This window comes from Mycena indigotica (genome assembly GCF_014461135.1).
Source record: "Mycena indigotica strain 171206Taipei chromosome Unknown Mind.scaff0006, whole genome shotgun sequence".
Taxonomy (NCBI): domain Eukaryota; kingdom Fungi; phylum Basidiomycota; class Agaricomycetes; order Agaricales; family Mycenaceae; genus Mycena; species Mycena indigotica.
In genome coordinates this window covers 3,134,838-3,151,587 of record NW_023503005.1, presented here as the reverse complement: position 1 = coordinate 3,151,587, position 16,750 = coordinate 3,134,838, and the positions used below count along the sequence as shown (strand labels likewise).

At 50.2% G+C, this 16,750-nt stretch overlaps 7 protein-coding genes across 7 annotated transcripts; 3 read left to right on the top strand and 4 right to left on the bottom strand.

Moving 5' to 3' along the window:
• Positions 1–103: 103 nt before the first annotated feature.
• MIND_00748300 (N-acetyltransferase domain-containing protein) lies at positions 104–1,615 on the top strand (the record flags this gene model as incomplete). Its single annotated transcript, XM_037364181.1, has 6 exons — positions 104–303; positions 353–449; positions 498–733; positions 787–1,033; positions 1,082–1,325; positions 1,374–1,615. The coding sequence occupies 6 exons, from the start codon at positions 104–106 to the stop codon at positions 1,613–1,615; spliced, it is 1,266 nt and encodes a 421-aa protein (XP_037219825.1).
• A 201-nt stretch (positions 1,616–1,816) lies between these two features.
• Positions 1,817–3,692, bottom strand: MIND_00748200 (uncharacterized protein; the record flags this gene model as incomplete). The annotated part of the gene is made up of 7 exons (XM_037364180.1): positions 1,817–2,527; positions 2,584–2,681; positions 2,732–2,914; positions 2,967–3,173; positions 3,226–3,362; positions 3,412–3,547; positions 3,596–3,692. The coding sequence occupies 7 exons, from the start codon at positions 3,690–3,692 to the stop codon at positions 1,817–1,819; spliced, it is 1,569 nt and encodes a 522-aa protein (XP_037219824.1).
• A 1,205-nt stretch (positions 3,693–4,897) lies between these two features.
• Positions 4,898–5,670, top strand: MIND_00748100 (N-acetyltransferase domain-containing protein; the record flags this gene model as incomplete). Its single annotated transcript, XM_037364179.1, has 6 exons — positions 4,898–5,048; positions 5,083–5,143; positions 5,194–5,241; positions 5,286–5,347; positions 5,394–5,573; positions 5,621–5,670. The coding sequence occupies 6 exons, from the start codon at positions 4,898–4,900 to the stop codon at positions 5,668–5,670; spliced, it is 552 nt and encodes a 183-aa protein (XP_037219823.1).
• A 32-nt stretch (positions 5,671–5,702) lies between these two features.
• MIND_00748000 (DUF676 domain-containing protein) lies at positions 5,703–7,007 on the bottom strand (the record flags this gene model as incomplete). The annotated part of the gene is made up of 6 exons (XM_037364178.1): positions 6,858–7,007; positions 6,760–6,804; positions 6,602–6,711; positions 6,443–6,554; positions 6,006–6,397; positions 5,703–5,958 (listed from the first exon to the last, which is right to left on the bottom strand). The coding sequence occupies exons 1-6, from the start codon at positions 6,987–6,989 to the stop codon at positions 5,703–5,705; spliced, it is 1,047 nt and encodes a 348-aa protein (XP_037219822.1). The 5' UTR covers positions 6,990–7,007.
• A 170-nt stretch (positions 7,008–7,177) lies between these two features.
• MIND_00747900 (C2H2-type domain-containing protein) lies at positions 7,178–8,053 on the bottom strand (the record flags this gene model as incomplete). The annotated part of the gene is made up of 1 exon (XM_037364177.1): positions 7,178–8,053. Exon 1 carries the CDS (start codon positions 8,033–8,035, stop codon positions 7,178–7,180), a length of 858 nt encoding a protein of 285 aa, XP_037219821.1. The 5' UTR covers positions 8,036–8,053.
• Positions 8,054–8,091: 38 nt separating this feature from the next.
• Positions 8,092–16,351, top strand: MIND_00747700 (Carbohydrate esterase family 9 protein; the record flags this gene model as incomplete). The annotated part of the gene is made up of 28 exons (XM_037364175.1): positions 8,092–8,445; positions 8,532–8,714; positions 8,758–8,828; positions 8,869–9,268; positions 9,316–9,643; positions 9,689–9,853; positions 9,903–10,017; positions 10,066–10,184; positions 10,239–10,470; positions 10,518–10,669; positions 10,722–10,793; positions 10,843–11,466; positions 11,521–11,670; positions 11,729–11,840; positions 11,892–12,105; positions 12,154–12,201; positions 12,254–12,381; positions 12,434–13,279; positions 13,328–13,607; positions 13,656–13,806; positions 13,861–13,927; positions 13,973–14,096; positions 14,146–14,330; positions 14,742–15,009; positions 15,062–15,258; positions 15,310–15,656; positions 15,709–15,804; positions 15,852–16,351. The coding sequence occupies 28 exons, from the start codon at positions 8,092–8,094 to the stop codon at positions 16,349–16,351; spliced, it is 6,528 nt and encodes a 2,175-aa protein (XP_037219819.1).
• On the bottom strand, positions 14,338–14,629 carry MIND_00747800 (uncharacterized protein; the record flags this gene model as incomplete). Its single annotated transcript, XM_037364176.1, has 2 exons — positions 14,338–14,434; positions 14,481–14,629. The coding sequence occupies 2 exons, from the start codon at positions 14,627–14,629 to the stop codon at positions 14,338–14,340; spliced, it is 246 nt and encodes an 81-aa protein (XP_037219820.1).
• Positions 16,352–16,750: the final 399 nt, after the last annotated feature.

Here is a 16,750-nt window from a genome sequence, read left to right as displayed (position 1 = left end):
TTAGCTGTAGCTAGCGATGCGAACCAAATATACGGGACGTAGTCATCACCGACAACACCGCTAGAGGACATTTCTCGAGAAAATATGATGTCAATCCTTCCCCATGTTTACACTTCGACCCCCTCATGGCGCTTTTGCCGTCGGGGCTACAACTCTCACTTCTCCGGTTCAGCCGCCGTCTACTGTAGGGAGCGGGCTGACAGTCGACGGGCAAGCACTGGTCCTTGACGAGATCGCATTTACGCTCTTCTACCCAACCGAATCGAAGCGCAAGGGTCCGCAAAGCATACCATGGCTGCTAAGGCACGTCTATATATTTCTTTCCTCTGGCTTCATAACCAAGGCTTGACAGGCCGGTGTACTCAACGTTCGTTGGGTTTTCTCGATTCAGCGGTATCTCAGCGTTCCTACTGTGGCCAATCGTTTATCTCTTCGGGGTCTTGCTGAAGGTGAGTTCGACAAAGCGCTTCTTTGCCGAATGATAATCCCTCCAATAGATCCCCGTTCATCCCAATGCACCGCTACTACATCCACCGGAGAACATCAAACAATGGCCTCTTGTCTTCTTCTCTCACGGGCTTGGTGGCTCACGGACGGCATATAGTCAAGTCTGCGCTGAGCTTGCCTCTTCAGGACGCGTTGTTCTTGCCATTGAGCACCGCGACGGCACCTCTCCTGCTACAACTGCTCGCAATGGCCGGACAGTGCTCTATTACCGCGAGCAAGACGTGGCGTACGTGGCCATTGTAAACTTCCTGAGGACCTGACACGCATTTCCCAGCTTAGTTTTCCTGAAGACATGAAACTGGGGGTGCTTCCACTCCGCACAGACCAACTCGCGTTCCGGCGACAGGAAATCTACCGTATATTCGAAGCGTTCAGCGCGCTCGTCAATACCAAAGATGCCGCTTCGTTTGCGGGCTTAGAGGGAGAGCAGGTGGATCTTGGTGGCTGGCAGTCATCTACTGGAGTCCCTCTTGTTAAATGCGACAACCTCACCCTTGCCGGCCACTCGTTTGGCGGTTGCACTGTCGTATGTTCATCTATTCAGCTGAAGGGCATCTAAGCTCACTGTCCAAAGCTTGACGTCCTTTCATCGCCGCCCTGCAGCCCCTCATCACCGCTACCAGTCGCAAAAGCCCTCTTGTTAGATCCCTGGCTCGAACCGCTGCCCACCCCGGGACCTACACTTGTCCATCCTCCCTCTTCGCTGCGCCTTCTTGTCATCAACTCACAAACATTCACTCTCTGGAACGACCACTTCACACGGTTGCTTGACCTGGTCAAGGAATGGGACTCTGATCATGGCAAGCTGTTAACCTTAGGTGTGCCTATTCTTTATCTGCACAACCCACTAGCTCAAATGCCCTCAGTCGGGTCAGTTCACCACTCGTTCTCTGATTTTGCCGTCTTTCCACTAGTTCGAAAACGGCCAGCCGAACTCATCATGGATCGGATAACAACGTTATCGCTCAGTTTCTTGAACGACAATCTCCAGAACACGCTTACAAATCTCCCAACGCGAGACATGGAAACAGTGGTTATTGGAAAACGTCCTGATGGACGACCTAGACGCTCATTGGTTGGGGCCACTGGTGATGTAGTTGTAATGTGAAGGTGGTTGTCTCCACATAGATGTATTATTCAGTGGCTTTGCTACAGTATAGAGACATGTTTCAGGACATTAGGGTAATGAGATGCTTCCCAGTCCATACTGATACTCAGCGCCAATGATGGAGCAGATCTCTTTCGTGAAACAACAGCAAGGTTGCGTGAGCGTCAAACTCGAAAACTATTCCTGTTGCGAGTCGACTTACTAGCCATAGCTAGCAGTGCTATCTCCCGTTCCCGGTCTCTTACCTCGTTCCTTTCTTTGCTTTGCTATCCTTAATCCGGCCTCATAACCGCTCTCATAGACCCCTTCTGGCGGAGAATATGTATGCAAAGGGCCTGCGCTCGATGTAGATGGCAATGATGAAGGGAGTGAAGGTGGTTCGTTGCCTGATATCGAGGTTCGGGGAGGAGCGGCCGCTAATGACGACGAAGAAGCCATCATTCCGACGGGTGATGCGGGTGGAGACGCGACTAATGTCGATGGGGTACTGGGCAGGCCAGCGTAGTGGTCAGCTACCTTTGGTGCTGGTTTCCGTCGGGAATTGGAATGAGGCCTAGGCGGATAGGCGATGTCTGTTGATCTCCTGGGTCGCCGAAGGTCATCTTTGCTGCCAAGAAATGACCGTGCAGTACCCGGAACATCGTCTTCCGCCTCCGGAGGGAGATTGCCCAAACCCAACCCACCACCACCATAAGTGTCAGCAAACGCCACGTCAAGATCGAGGTTCGATGCAGAGGGTTGATAAGGTTTGCCGTAGTTGCTCGTTTGGTATGGGTGTCTGCCGTAGTACGCGTATTGTCCATCGTTGATGTTGCGGTAGCTTTGTGAAATAGAAACCGCCTCCCCGTTATCTTCGGTGATGTGGGAAGTTGGCGCCGGAATCGAACGAATGTTTATCATCATGCGGGAAACCTGGTCAGAGGAATTGAGTCCGACGCTTGGCCAGCTGAACAATGATATCTCCTCACAGCAATGCATGAAATGGCGCTTGTGAGTCCCAACAATATCGCGTGGTAGTACGCGGCAAAGGACAATTCATAAATCACGGCGTTCGTGAGGGAAAAGGCTGAAAATTGAATAAGCGTAAGCCGCGGACCAACTTGACGTGAAACCTACTGAAGATGAACAAAAAATACACCAATGAATCTCTGGCCAGGACGTCCAGTGTTGGGTTTCCACCCGAGCCGAGTGCGACACCGAAGAAAGCCAGACCGGAGCTAGTCCCAGCTTGGGAGTTAGGTCGCGAACGGAATGACCAACGAGGCAGAAGTTTGAACAGTGTAATGACGACCATGACAACTGAGAAAGCAATTATTGTAGAGAGAAAAAGTACGGGGAGAGCGGCGCTTACATTCGAAAACGACTGGGGCAATCCATGTGGCACTTGCATATCGCTTTAACAAATAGCCGCTGACGCTAATGAGACCACAGGACAACGGGGCCGGTTGTGCGACACCTTGAGTGTCAATAGTAGCAATTATTATGGAGCCGAGGACCGCTAGGAACTCGCAAGCGTAGAGAAAGCTGAGCAAATAGAGCATCCTGCGGGAATTATTGTCTAGTCCATCGCATTCAGCAGGATCGACAAGTTGATGCAAACATAGACGCACAGATGGCCCACACTCTAATAACCACAAGTGCTTGCGCGGCCAGAATAGCGAGCCGAAGAGGGAACATCTGCCACCAGCTGTAAACTTGGCAGAATCCAGGAGAAATAGAGGGAAAGTCGGCGACAATCCAAAGCGCACTATAGCGGCCGCGTCAGCAGGGAGATGGGAGAAGTCTTGAAATCGTACACAAGAATAGCCCGGATAACATAGCGATTGAGCATGAAGAGAATCTTCGGGAGACGCCATTTGAGTGGCCAAATGCGTGCAACTTCGTCGTCAAGGGAAGTAAAGAGCTCGTAGACGAGAAGGGTCGCGACAGCGTCTATAAAACGATTCAAAATCGACGAAAAAGTGAGGAAATATGGCGCACAGTTGAGATAGTTGCCTATGAGGGTGAACTGGACATATTCCCTGGCCTCGTCTGCGGTATAGTGCTCTGGTCCATATTGAAGCGCAGGTCCAGGCATGGTTGATGACTCTGCGACACTTTCTGATACTCAAGCAATGGCCATGAGAGTAGAGAAAGAGCGCAAGCGCGATAACAAGTTGTGGCGCTATTTGACAGTTGGCGCATCCGGCGAAAGCGTGTTGCCATTTTGTAGCCGTCCAGCTAAGCGATCACATCCTGTCAATCAATTGACACACTTATCAGGTGGTGACTCAGGACCCCCGACAACCCCCTTAGATGCCGAAGGCCCGACCGGGTAAAATTTGCGGAAATTTTTGCCAAGGCCGGAGGCAAACTGGGTAAAAATGGCCCAATTTTGGCCGGGGGCCTCAGGTGTAAGACTGGGTAAAAGTGACCGTCGTCTGGGGGAGCCAGAGGCCCAACCGGGTAACTTCTCCCCTCACTTGTTCTTGGTGTAACCGGCCGTACTCCGCGTGGTCTGTAGCCCCTATTAGGCTGCCGACGTCGTTCGATCCCGTCTTGAGCCAGTTTTCTCTCTCTGAAATGCGCTCCAGCCGATTTCTGACCTCGCGCCTTTTTTAGCACTACCCTGTAAGGCTGGAGGTCGAAACTGGGTAAAAATGGGCCCTTTCCGGAGGCCGGAGGCAAAATTCGGGTAAAAACTGGCCAAAAACGCTCAAAAAAATTCGGGTAAAAACCCCCAAACCCGGCCTCCGGCCTCTAAGGGGGTTGTCGGGGGTCCTGGTGACTCCCGTAGCGGGTTGATGCGCCATAGCGTCGTCGGCGCAAGAAATAGCACCGCGGCGAAACCGTTGATGACCTTGGATGGCAAGTGCCGCTCATAACAATGCTAGAAAGGTTCCCTGAGATTTTTGTGGTTATTTGAAAGCCACAATTATCCAAAGCTGTAAATTGAGATGTGCCTGAAGCTCATGATGCTTCATCGACGAGTCATCTTCAATTGCAACTCTCCGACAAGTGATCCAAGTGATAAGTAAAGGTGGGTGCATGGCGAATGGCTGAACCGTTGAACCCGCCACATGTTCGGATTTTCTATTGCACGGTAACACTCTTTTCTATCCAACTTGTGTGGCTTCCTAAAAACACTACCTCCAAAGCTCACGAAGGTTCAAGGATTCCTTAGTTACCCGCATGGCGCACACGTTGAACGGAGTCAAAATTAAATATGCGAATGACAGGTGGCGATGCGGCGATGGCATGTGACCGTGGAATGATTGTCGCGATCATCTCCGACCTTTTTCAATGCACACCACGAGCATTCGACAAATGCGCATGGAAGACTTGCAAGGGATGCAAGCATGCAATCTGTTTAACCTTCCCGAGAACTACACTCTCAGATATTACCTTTATCATGCCCTGACTTGGCCGTCTCTTTCCTACGTTGCAGAGGCAAGTTGTGAAGAATCTGCTGCAAACCCAAACAACAGGGAATCTTATATACTGGCAGGATCACAAGGGGCGAATAGTTGGCTATATCCTCGCAAAAATGTCTGCTTCAAGGTTCTGGCACGCCTTCTGTTCTGACCGCCAGCTACTAGGGATGAAGAAACGCCGGAAGGCGGTGAGCCTCACGGGCATGTGACGAGGTCTGCGATCGTCGATTTAAATGAGCTCTCGCTAACTTGACTAGTATCTCAGTTCTGCGTAGCTATCGCCGTCTGGGAATAGCCAAAAAATTGATGCTACAGTCTCGTGCGTCAGTTTCAACCTAGTACCAAGTGTCTAATTTGTCTCCCAGAATTTGGTCTGTTTGAATTCATCCCGCCAATAATACCCCCAACTCATATGTCCAAAGCCATGGCATCGGTATATCGCGCGTCGTGTGTGTCGTTGCATGTTCGGAAGTCTAATCGAGCGGCCTTGTCTCTCTATCGGGACACGTTGGGTTTTTCCGTTCAAGATGTCGAAAAGAAATATTGTTAGTGCTTATGTAAGACTGGAAGCCATCATCTAACTATTCTGTAGATGCAGACGGCGAGGACGCATATTCAATGAGGCTATCGTTACAAGTCTAGTGGTGAATAGAATAAACAAATAATCGTAGTCGTTAGGATTCTACAAGTGTACCTCGACTCGTCAGTATTGCTGTCCTTATGGCATTAGCAGCTTCGAGTCCCAAATCATAATACCCGTCGTTTGTCTTCGCTGCAAACATGCCCGTGTGTGCTTCCACTTCGGTAGTCGCAAGCCCATTTCTTGCTAAAATGAACCGGGATGCTACATGAGAGCTTTTCTTGGGCAGTACAATGAAAGTCCGTCCAGCACTATTCAGTAGGGGTGTCGGAGGAATGAAGGTGTAAAAGCTATCAGCCATGAGATGAGAGGAATAGCTCCTAACAGAAATGCGTACTTTCGAAATATTATTCCCTCCTTCTCTTCAGACTCTACGAGCTGCTCCAATCTTTTATTGAGTGCAGCGTTGTCCCAGAGGTTGCCAACATATTTTAAGTGATCTGTGGCCCAAGAGAAGGAGAGCGCGAGATCATCGCGCTTGTAGTAGGTTACTCCAGCAGCGGCACCAGCTAAGAGTGCGCCGCCTAGAGCATAAGTGGCGGGGCCAGACCATTTCCCCCACCCTCCTGCGTTGGGTGGGGTTTCGGAGGGCGGCGGAGTGGTCGCTTTACTCGCTCCAAAACCAGCGAGGGCACCAAGAAAGCCAGTTCCAACGGTTCGCGCGGCTTGAGCATATTCCAAAGCTTTCGTCGCGCTGTCCTTGAAGACCCCAGGATTAAGGCCAAGGTACTAATGTCTGTTGAGTCAAAGGACTTGCAAAGGCGGGTTACGCACAGGCGTATCGAACGCTAAGCAAGCGATTATCTTGGGCCATAAAGGGGCATTCGCATCTGGTCTCCCTCTGACGAACTCTTGCAGAGTGTCGGCAGTAAGAAGGCCGCCCATGCTAGGCCAGAATGAATTTCGGGAGGGAAAGGCAAGTGGATGGCGCACCTATGTCCACACAATACGATCTTAGCCCTCCCTGCACCTCCGCCAGATGCAACCTCCTTCTCGACAGTCAAGGTCGTTAACCAGTCGGAGAAACGGATGACAGCTTCATTCTAGCGGTTTATTCGCGGGGCGAACAGTGTAGCATGCTTGGGGCCTACCAAATCTCCCTTGGTTTCATACGCCGGAAATACGATGCATTCTACCTGCAACCGAGAGCTTAACGGTCACGACCCACCCAAGAGGCACTAAAGCGCACTGAAACATCGGGAACAGTCTCCGTTAGAATGTGCTGGAGGCGCTCAGGGAATTGGGAAAAAGTTTGGTCGGTGCCTTTGAATCCGTGCACGAAGATAATCAGAAGCACATCCCCAGAGACCGTTAGAGCCATTGGTCTCAGAAAGAGAGGGAGGTCAGCTTATGTCATCGCTATCATTCTTCACATTTTTCAGATACAAGAGCTACGGTGCAGATGGCTTAAAAAATTAAATTGTGGTTCTGCCAACTCATGGCTCAACTCTCTGACATCCTCCAAACTGGACCCTCCATCCCCTCTGCAAAGAGCTCAAGACCAAGTCCCTACTCCTGGCTTTGGCTTTGATACGGGGCTTGTGTTCGCGGAATAAAGGGCGACGACGACTCTAAACTGTGCAGAAAAGGTTGTGAAAGCATACTTGGGTTCAGTGTACCGGGCGGTGACTGCAACTTCATTGAACCAGATCGGAATGAACGTGTTTGGGCATGATTCGGAGAGCCATACCACGGCTGTCTGGTGGGCGTGTAAGTAGAGCGTTGCTGCGTGATGCCGGCCTGTGATTGTGAAGAGGACGAGGACGACGCTGAGGAGTGTTGTTGTGAATAGGATTGAGATTGGGACTGTGAGGTGCCTGTCCAATTGAGCTCTCCTGCATATGGATTTGATTGTGAGACGTCAAAAGACATGTCTAGATCCTGTGTAAGCTGTCGCTCTACGGAAATGTCGGAGTCCTGCGATCCATAGAAGGGCAGTCGAGACGAAGGGGACAACTGTTGTGAAATCATAGTGTCGAGCTCAGGAAGCTCTGGATTGGGGATGGCGTCTGGCGTTGATGTGTTTTCGATAGCTGAAAGGTTCGGTGTTGTGGGTCGTAGCACAGGAGAAAGGGCGTTAGCGAGGGAGGACGAAGATGAGCTGTGTGATAACATCGCTAATGGCTGTCGCAACGCCTCGAATGAGTCTAAAGAGTGGGAATTTTGACTATTCGTTCCTAGTCCCAGAGAGATCGACCGTCCGATGCCTTCTTCAGCTCGGAGTTGCTCAGCCAAATCACGAAGTCGGCAGGGTTGTTCGGCTTGCACATGATTTTGGACGTGCTTAACAAGCTCTGCGGTAGTATTGTAGACACTTCGACACCATTTCCAGCGACAAGGATAGACTGGTGGGCTTGGAGTCGACATTCTTTGGTGCTGATGGTTGGGGGAAAAAGACAGACGTGACATTGATAAGCAACCTTATGTCGTCTTCCGCAGCGATTCGCAAGTACTTGGGTCTTGAAGAGGGCTCTCAACCCGATCCGGAAACCGAGCCAATTCTTTTCCTCAAGCAATATCTTACCGCTGGGCTGCCTCCCCAACTACTTTTGTACTTTTCCTCGGTAACAACACCCAAACAACGCTCGGTTCTGCCCGCGATACGCAACAGACGATTGAAATATACCAGTACCAACCCACCTGAGCTAGGATTCACCTCGGCAAGTACAACCTGGCCATTGCTATATGAAGGGCAGCAAGGTCGCCGCGGGCAAAGAGAAGGAGAGGCTGAGAAAACATGGGCAGACAAGGACTTCCTGCAGGGCTCAACAAAACATGTAGGAAAACTAGGGAGTCTATTAGGAAACTACGAGGAAGAGGCAAGCTTTCTGCATTTTTCACTAGTCCATCTGAACTGGTATAGCGTGAGGCAGAACGAGTGCGAACACTGAGACGTCAGAAGGTGGAGGAGTTTGTGCCGGAAGAGGAAAGCGATAGTGACGATGAGCCGATGGAAAGTACTCTCCCAGAACCAGTTGACGAAGACGACGCCAAGGCAACCTTTGAGCGTGTCATTCGGGAGCGATTTATTTATGGACTGCTTGAGGTGAGCAAAATCATTCATTTTAAGGTCTCTGAAAACTAGAAAGGGAATCGATTATGATAAAGCGGACTGGGACGAGGCATTCGATAGTGAAATGGACAGAGATGCGGAGGACAGGTGGTTCGAAGATGATGATTAGATTGTTAGTCAGCTTTAGTCACCCGCGTCACTGCCACCCCTCCAATTTCACCATGTCGGACACAGAGCATATTGAGCAGCGTCAACTTCAAGATTCTTCGGAGAGGAAAAAGAAGAAAAAGAAAGGAAAACATAGCATTCACGACATTCTCTCAGCAGAGCCAGATCCAGAAGTGCCGAGTGTAGTTGAGCACAAGAAGAAGAAAAGAAAACACGAGGACGACGCAGATAATAAACCAAAGAAAAAGAAAAAGAGGAGAGACTCAGAGGATCCTGAAGTGCTCGCGGAATCTGACGCGTCGGGAAAGGAGAAAAAGAAGCGGAAACGCAAGCACGACGAAACGGTTGACACTGCCGGAGAGGGGACTGAACAGAGCGTCCAGCCACCACCCCAGAAGGAAAAGCGACGAAAGGATTCAGTGCGTCAATATGGATACATACCCCACAGTTGTTCACCATTTCACAGATTACCTTAGGGTCGGCTTCCCTCTTACCATTACCTTCCCAAGAGACGTTCACAGCCTTTTTCCCTTCCCTCGAAGGCCTGGACTCCAACGAAGACATTCTTCGAGCCTTACAGAACGCTGACTTGTCCAGCCACACTCAGGGCTCCTCCACCAATGTACCCAGTAAACCTCGAACGGCCACCAGTAACACATCGACGTCCAAGAAAGCTTCCAAACCACGTAAAAGCAAAAGCACTCTCACCGACACGGATACCTCTGATCATGCTGAACTGCTGGCAACTAAGTGGCTGAATAGCGATCAACTTGCTGCGTTGGCGAAGGAACAAGGTAAGACCAAGTCTTATCCCAGTCTTTTCGCTGATCTCCCTGGAGGCCTGGTGTACAAAAAGGGCGTCTTCTCTACATTCGAGGCCAAGCTTGCAGCAGATGCGGTGGTCAAGTACCAAACTCTCCACGAGCTTGCGGAGGAAGACATCGATAGGCTCATCTTTCCTGACACTAAGGCCAAGAAAGACTCTTCGTTCTGGTCTGAAATTGGTACCCTCTTAATTCTAGATCATAGGCTGCGTGCTCAATATTTCTTCAGCGAGAGCAGTTCCTCAACGACCGCTCAATGCTATATACCACCATCTTCGACGTGCGCGTCATCCACTTAAACAACAGGGGAAATGGACAGAAGCTGAGGACGAGAAGCTTATACAGTGCGCATCATAATGTTGCCCACTTCACTCACCAATCATCTTCTTCAGAGCCGTTGTTTCCGTTGGAAAGCATTGGGAGAAGGTTTCTACCCTGGTCGGTCGCCAAGCTACGGACTGTCGCGACCGCTATCGCAATTATCTCAAAGACCGAGATGCTCGCCAGACAGGTAAGAAGCCTGAGCTCCCGCTTCATCAAGTTCAAGTTTATACGTTGCTTTAAGGACCATGGACTGCGGAAGAAGAAGAAAAGCTTAGTGAAATTGTGCTGGAACTGCAAGAGGGGAAAGATCTCGACTATGATGTTCCCTGGACCCAAGTTGCAGAGCTTATGGGCGGGACAAGAGGTCGTCAACAATGTCGTATCAAATGGCTGGATAAACTCAACCTGAAGCACAAAACGAATGGGACAGGTGCTCGCTGGAGCCGTACAGATGCTGAAAAACTAATCAACAAGTAAGTGCTTCTCGAAAAATGCCGGTGTCCTAATTCCATATAACCAGAATTGCTGTCCTCAACGTTCGTGACGATACCGAAATTGACTGGAAAACCTTACGCGAAGAGGACTGGAACCTGTGGAGCGCCCATGTTCTGCAACGCCGATGGCTTAACATGAAGAGAGCAGTGAAAGGGTACGAAGATATGACAATTCCAGGTACTATATCTTGTTCACCTCCCCTATGACGCGTGTAATCAACCGTTGCCAGACATTATCAGCACCTTACAAGCCAAAAACATTGCCAAAAAGGTCGAATTCAAGAGCCGTGAATTTGTTGAAAGTGAGGATGAGACCTGAGGCTTGATCGCGTAGTTGTTCGTAAATTTTAGCCGTCAGTGAGGTAACAGGCAGGCGTGTTGCGTGTTGCTCTCAACCCTGCAATGAACCTCGTGTTTCACGCTCTCTCTCGTCTCCTTCAGCAATGAGTGGCTCTCCCCGTATTCCACTCCTCGTATTCCTGGTCACGCTATTCGCGTGGATATTTGACAGAACAACATACTTTCCTCATAAACATGTCTTCACGTTGACAGGGACCGACCCTGCAGTCAAGATGCCACCAGCTGTGTTGAAGAAATGCACTGAGGCCAAGATTTCACCAGGCGCTTCGTCTCAATTTGCCAAACGGGAGGTATCAGACCGCTTCGAACCCGGAGTAAACACGTCCTGGTTAATCACGAATGCTACGTTGGTTGTTGGGCGAGGGAACGCAACACACTGGATTCAAGGCGACTTGTATCTGGACAAGGGAATCATCAAAGCAATTGGAAACAACCTGGCCACACAACTCTCGACTCAGCGTGTCCTCAATTTGACAGTTGTGAACGCTAATCGTCGTTGGGTCACTGCAGGACTCGGTATGCACATTTTATTATTCTACGTCCGTAGACTGAATATCAAGGTTGAAGTTGACATACACTCCCACTTGGGGGCATTGAGTACTCCATTCATGGCAGGTGAGAACGAGTAACTGCGAGTAATTAAAGCTTCACTGAGCTTGGAACTATCAGGAAATCTTGATTTGGTCTCCAGTAAAGGCCCAACGACTCCATGGCTACAAGTCATCGACGGCTTCAACACGCATGACGAAGCGTTCCAGCTGGCAATGGCTGGTGGTGTCACCTCAGCCTTGATCCAGTCCGGTGGAAAGAACACAATAGGTTAGATGATCGCGCAACTAACTCAACGCAGTAGTATGGAACTGACTGGGAAAATCAGGTTCACAAGCATTCGTGGCCAAGTTGCGGCCGACTGTTGAACGGTCCCCTTCGTCAATGCTCGTTGAGCCACGCTTCGGTTCAGCTCATCCACAGTTTTGGAGACATCTTGTGTTTGTTCGGTTCCTTAAGGCATAACCATTGCTAACATGAACGCCCGACAGGCAAGCATGCGGCGAGACGCCGTCAGAGTATGGGACACGTCTTGATGCGATTTGGTCATTGCGTTCCGCCTACGCTCAAGCACGGGAAATCATAGCACTGCAAGACTCTTATTGCGAGAAAGCGACAGCAGGGTTGTGGAGTGAGTCGATGGGTGCATTTCCGGAGGACTTGCGAGTGGAGACCCTCGTCGACGTCTTGCGCGGCAAAGTCAAGGTATTTACCATCCTATATATTCGCAAGCTAGTACCAAGCAATATTTAGGTCAGCGCACTTTGTCAGGAAGCAGTCGATATCGACGCACTCGTTCGAGTAAGCTCCCTGTCCTGTACATATATGCGTTTAGATTCTCATTACCCCACAGTTGACAAATGAATTCGAATTTCCCATTGCCTCTCTCCAACACGCGTCGGAAGCTTGGCTAGTGCCGCATTTGCTGAACAGAACATGGGGAGGATTGCCAACTGTCGCGCTTTTCGCGTCGAATTACCAGTTAGTGAACCCGTTGCGGCTCATCAGCAGACCTCGTGACCGCGATATGCAGATATGATGTCCCATCGTTTCGAGGTTCCGAGCACGCTGCGCGTATACTGGCAGATTTGGAGGTACCAGTGGCTCTAAAATCACAGCACCCGGTTATCAACTCGCGGTATCTTGCTCAAGAAGCCCAAGTTGCGCACTACTATGGATTGCCGCCACGTTTGGCACTGGCCTCCGTCACTTCTGTACCTGCTAAAGCCCTTGGATTAGATCATCGGATAGGAGTGCTTGAAGAGGGCGCAGACGCGGATGTCGTGTTATGGGATTCAAACCCACTTCAACTAGGTGCAACACCGATCAAAGTATGGATCGATGGCCAGTTACAGATCCCGTTGCCTCGACGATCTGGAGAGAAGGGGGGTCAAGTCCAAATTGGCGTAGGAAAAGATGGTCGAGGGTGGTCAGAGTTTCCCGACGTTCCGGATTGGCAGAAGGAGCGATCGCGGGCTATTGAATGGGAGGGCCTCCCCCCTTTGGCGAATCTGAACAAGGCGCGCAGAGTGATCTTCGACGATGTGCGAACGGTCCACCATAATGGTTTTATTCACACCAGCGATGTCGGCTTCCATGTTGTCGCTGTGGACGGGCGAATCGACTGCATCGGAAACGCGATCACGTGCTCATTTGACGCGTCCTCTGACCAACATGTGAACCTCGACGGTGGAGTCATTGTGCCAGGAATGATGACATTTGGGTCGACGTTGGGTACAGAGGAGATTCACAATGAATTGTCAACTGGTGCCGGGCTGTCGCTGGATGCGTTATCGGAAAATGTCCCCGAAATTTTGAAGGATCCCGGAGCCATGGTGTATGCAGTGGATTCATTGATGTTCGGCACCCGGAATGCTTTGTGAGCAGCACATTCCCCTTTCTTCTGTTAATATTCAAAGAGCTACAGATCGGCGTATCGCTCTGGCATTACCACTGGCACAGTGGTTGGAGCCCAAGGCGATTTCATAGCCGGTGTTTCAACAACATTTTCGACGGGACGTCTACATGCGATGGAAAGAGGCGCCATTTTGCAGAAATTCAGCGCAATGCATGTCTCAATACATCGCAGTGACCCATTCTCGAAGCCTCGTAGCGTCAACAACCAAATCGCGGCGCTGCGGAGGTTGTTGTTGGGGTGGGAGAGTCAAGCCTCAGACACAGGAACGTGGTTCAAGAAAGCAGCGGAGGTAAGTAAGCGGCGAAGAGCGATGTCCTGGTGCTAACACTGTTACCAGGGTATTGTGCCGCTCGTTGTTGATGTTGACAGCGCCGATATCATGGCCACCTTGCTAATCCTGAAAGCAGACATCGAGGATCGGCTTGGCTCCCGGATGCGTATGGTGTTTAACGGTGCTGCAGAGAGCCACATTCTGGCCAGAGAAATTGGTACGAACAAGAATACCAACTCTCATCCACTAAATCAATTTGGATTATGTGCAGGGAGAGCTCGTATAGGTGTCATTCTGGACGCTAAACCAGTCTTTGGGTCATGGGAGACTCTCAGAGGGTAAGCAATATCGCCACAGATTGATTTATGCCAACTTCCTAGTAGACTTCCGGGCCCACCCATAACCAACGACACGACGCTTGCGACTTTGATCAAAGAAGGAGTGAAGGTTGGATTGAGGTGTAAGGAAGCACAGAACGTGAAGAGCATGGGTTTCGATCTGCGTTGGGTACGTTTGAGTCGCTTTTATTCTGGAATCAGCTGAATCTGAGCACTAGGCAATGCTGGCTGCCAATGGCGTCGTCACACAAGACGATGTTTATGCATTGGTATCATCTAATTTGCGCGAGTTGTTGGGCGTTACAGTGGAGGATGAAGAGTTCGTGGCATATTCAGGCGGTGGGCCATTGAATATGTCGAGTAAAGTCGTTGCAGTGATAGCGTCGGGAGCGGTAGATATTTTGTGAGTGTTATACAACACCAAGAAGGGCTGCGCCACCCTTGATCGCACGTCCACGGGAAGCGGCAAGTGAAATGGCCAGACAGCTAAGAAGCCAGCCGGAGAACCTATTCGAGTGTCAAAGTTGGACGTAGAGAAGGTTTGGAGACTGACCTAAAAAATGCTACACGCGAGATTGATCTTTCCTCGTTTGGAGTGCGTGAAGACGCGAAAATGGCTCTGAGTGCTGCTGGGGTAACGCGCCGAGATGAGTCTGAGGAAGGGGAAGCCCTTGCAGTCCGACTGCTGCTCGTGGTCGACATTCAAGAAGTTTTGACCTGTGACAGATAAATGATGGACTCAAATCTCATTTACTCTCCGCGGCCCCCAAATCTTGCGACCTGCATGTTTCGCCATGCTGAATATTCTCAACAGGCCGTCCTTCCATGAGGACATGGTCACAGTGGAGTCTCGGCTGCCTACCGAGGGCGAATTTCGTCGTGTCAGGCATCTCGTCCTACAACAACTCGAACTTGAGTTTGAACCCATCTCCGACGACGATATTGCTCGCGTTTTTGCCGAGTCTCCCCACTTGGAATCAGTTGTGTTGTCTGCAGTTCCCGGGATAACGGACCGCTCGGTGGTATTGCTCACCGACAACGCCTTGAATTTGCAAGGAATAGATATTAGTGGTTGCAACCAGGTGTGTAACCATCCCATTTGAAGCTCGGCCACAGAGTGATTCTCGTTTTCAGATTACAGACGTGTCTATATTTGAACTCAGTGCCAAATCCTTGCCGCTCCAATGGATTCTACTCAACGGCGTTACGGGTCTCACTGACGCCTCCATCACTGCTCTCGCCAAAACCTGCTCTCGTCTTTCTGTTCTCGAGCTATGTGATCTTCCTCTCCTCTCTGCACATTCAGTTCGCGACATTTTCACGTATTCCCGGTACTTTTTCTTCCCTTCGATTATTGCAATAGTCTCATCACGCTGACGAAGGAAATTACGCACCCTTCGCCTTGCTCGATGTCCGCTGTTGACCGACAAGGCATTTCCTGCTATTTCTGCCTCGAGGTCCACAACCCCAGTCACAACTTCGAGCGGTTATGATAAGCCACTACCCCCGCGACCGACAAGTTGGTTCGACGAATTACCTCCACTTATCCTTCGCCATACGGCCGACAACCTACGGGTAGTGGACCTCTCGTTTGTTACGGGGATCACAGACGCTGCGATTGATGGCCTCGTCAGCCATGCCCCTCGAATACAGAATCTACGGTTAACAGGATGCAAACAACTGTCTGATAAAACACTAGAGAGTATTTCCAAACTGGGAGACCACCTGGGTGATTATTTAATGCTTTACTGGGTTCAAACTGTGTATCTCAAGCATCTCAGATGTTCTCCTACTGGCTCACGTGTCAGAAATAACGGACAATGGCATCGTCAAACTGGCGCGGTCATGCACCAAACTGCGCTGCATCGATGTGGGTTGTGAGTTGGTCTATATTTTTCGCTGCGTCTGTTGATATAGACTTCAGTTTGCAGAAATTTGACCGATTTGGCTGTTTTCTGCCTGGCCGAACTGAGATATATGCGACGACTAAGCCTTGTTCGCGTCCACCGAGTAACCGATATTGCCATCTTCGCCTTGGCTGAACATGCTCTTGACCTTGAACGACTGAATCTGTCATACTGCGATAGACTTTCGCTGGACGCACTTCATCTTCTTCTAAAACGGCTTATGCGGCTGCAAAACTTTGCCGCCACAGGAATACCTTCTCTGAAACGGAAGGGCGTTCATCGCTTCTCAGATATGGCCCCGCCGGTGAGAAAATCGCCTTTACCAAGGATGTTCACGCTTATTAAGCGACCCCAGGATTATGACGCAGACCAGCAGGCCGCGTACAATGTTTTTACGGGGGAGCGCGTAAGTGCTCTGAAGAAGTTTCTCAACAAGGAAGAAACTCGTCGTCGTGAGTGTGAGGCCAAGAACATTAGGTTCACGGAGAGCTCAGACGATGGCATAGATTTATACTAGAACATCTTATCTTAATTGTCTTATCTAGTGGGTTTTTGATGGGATTTCTGAATGGCGTGACGTCACAAATATTCCTTCGAACCCTGAAGCATTTAGTGATCGCGATCCCATGGCCTAGAGCTTTAATGGGGTACTGGCTCAAGTAATGGCATTGTCCAAAGGTCTTGTCGGCTAGTGGATAAAGCGGAGAGAAGTCCAGGTGGCGGAACCATGGGGGAAAAGGCCGGAAGGCATATCGAATGGACGAAGAACAAGGGTAGGAATCGTTCAATAAACCCAACCCCTAGTATGGAACTCGATATGAAAAAAATAAGTACGTACTCCAATTTTTTTGCTCTATGACGGAATCATAGTCATGTCGCCATGTCTCAGCTAGCTCTCAAAAGCGCAATGGCCTAG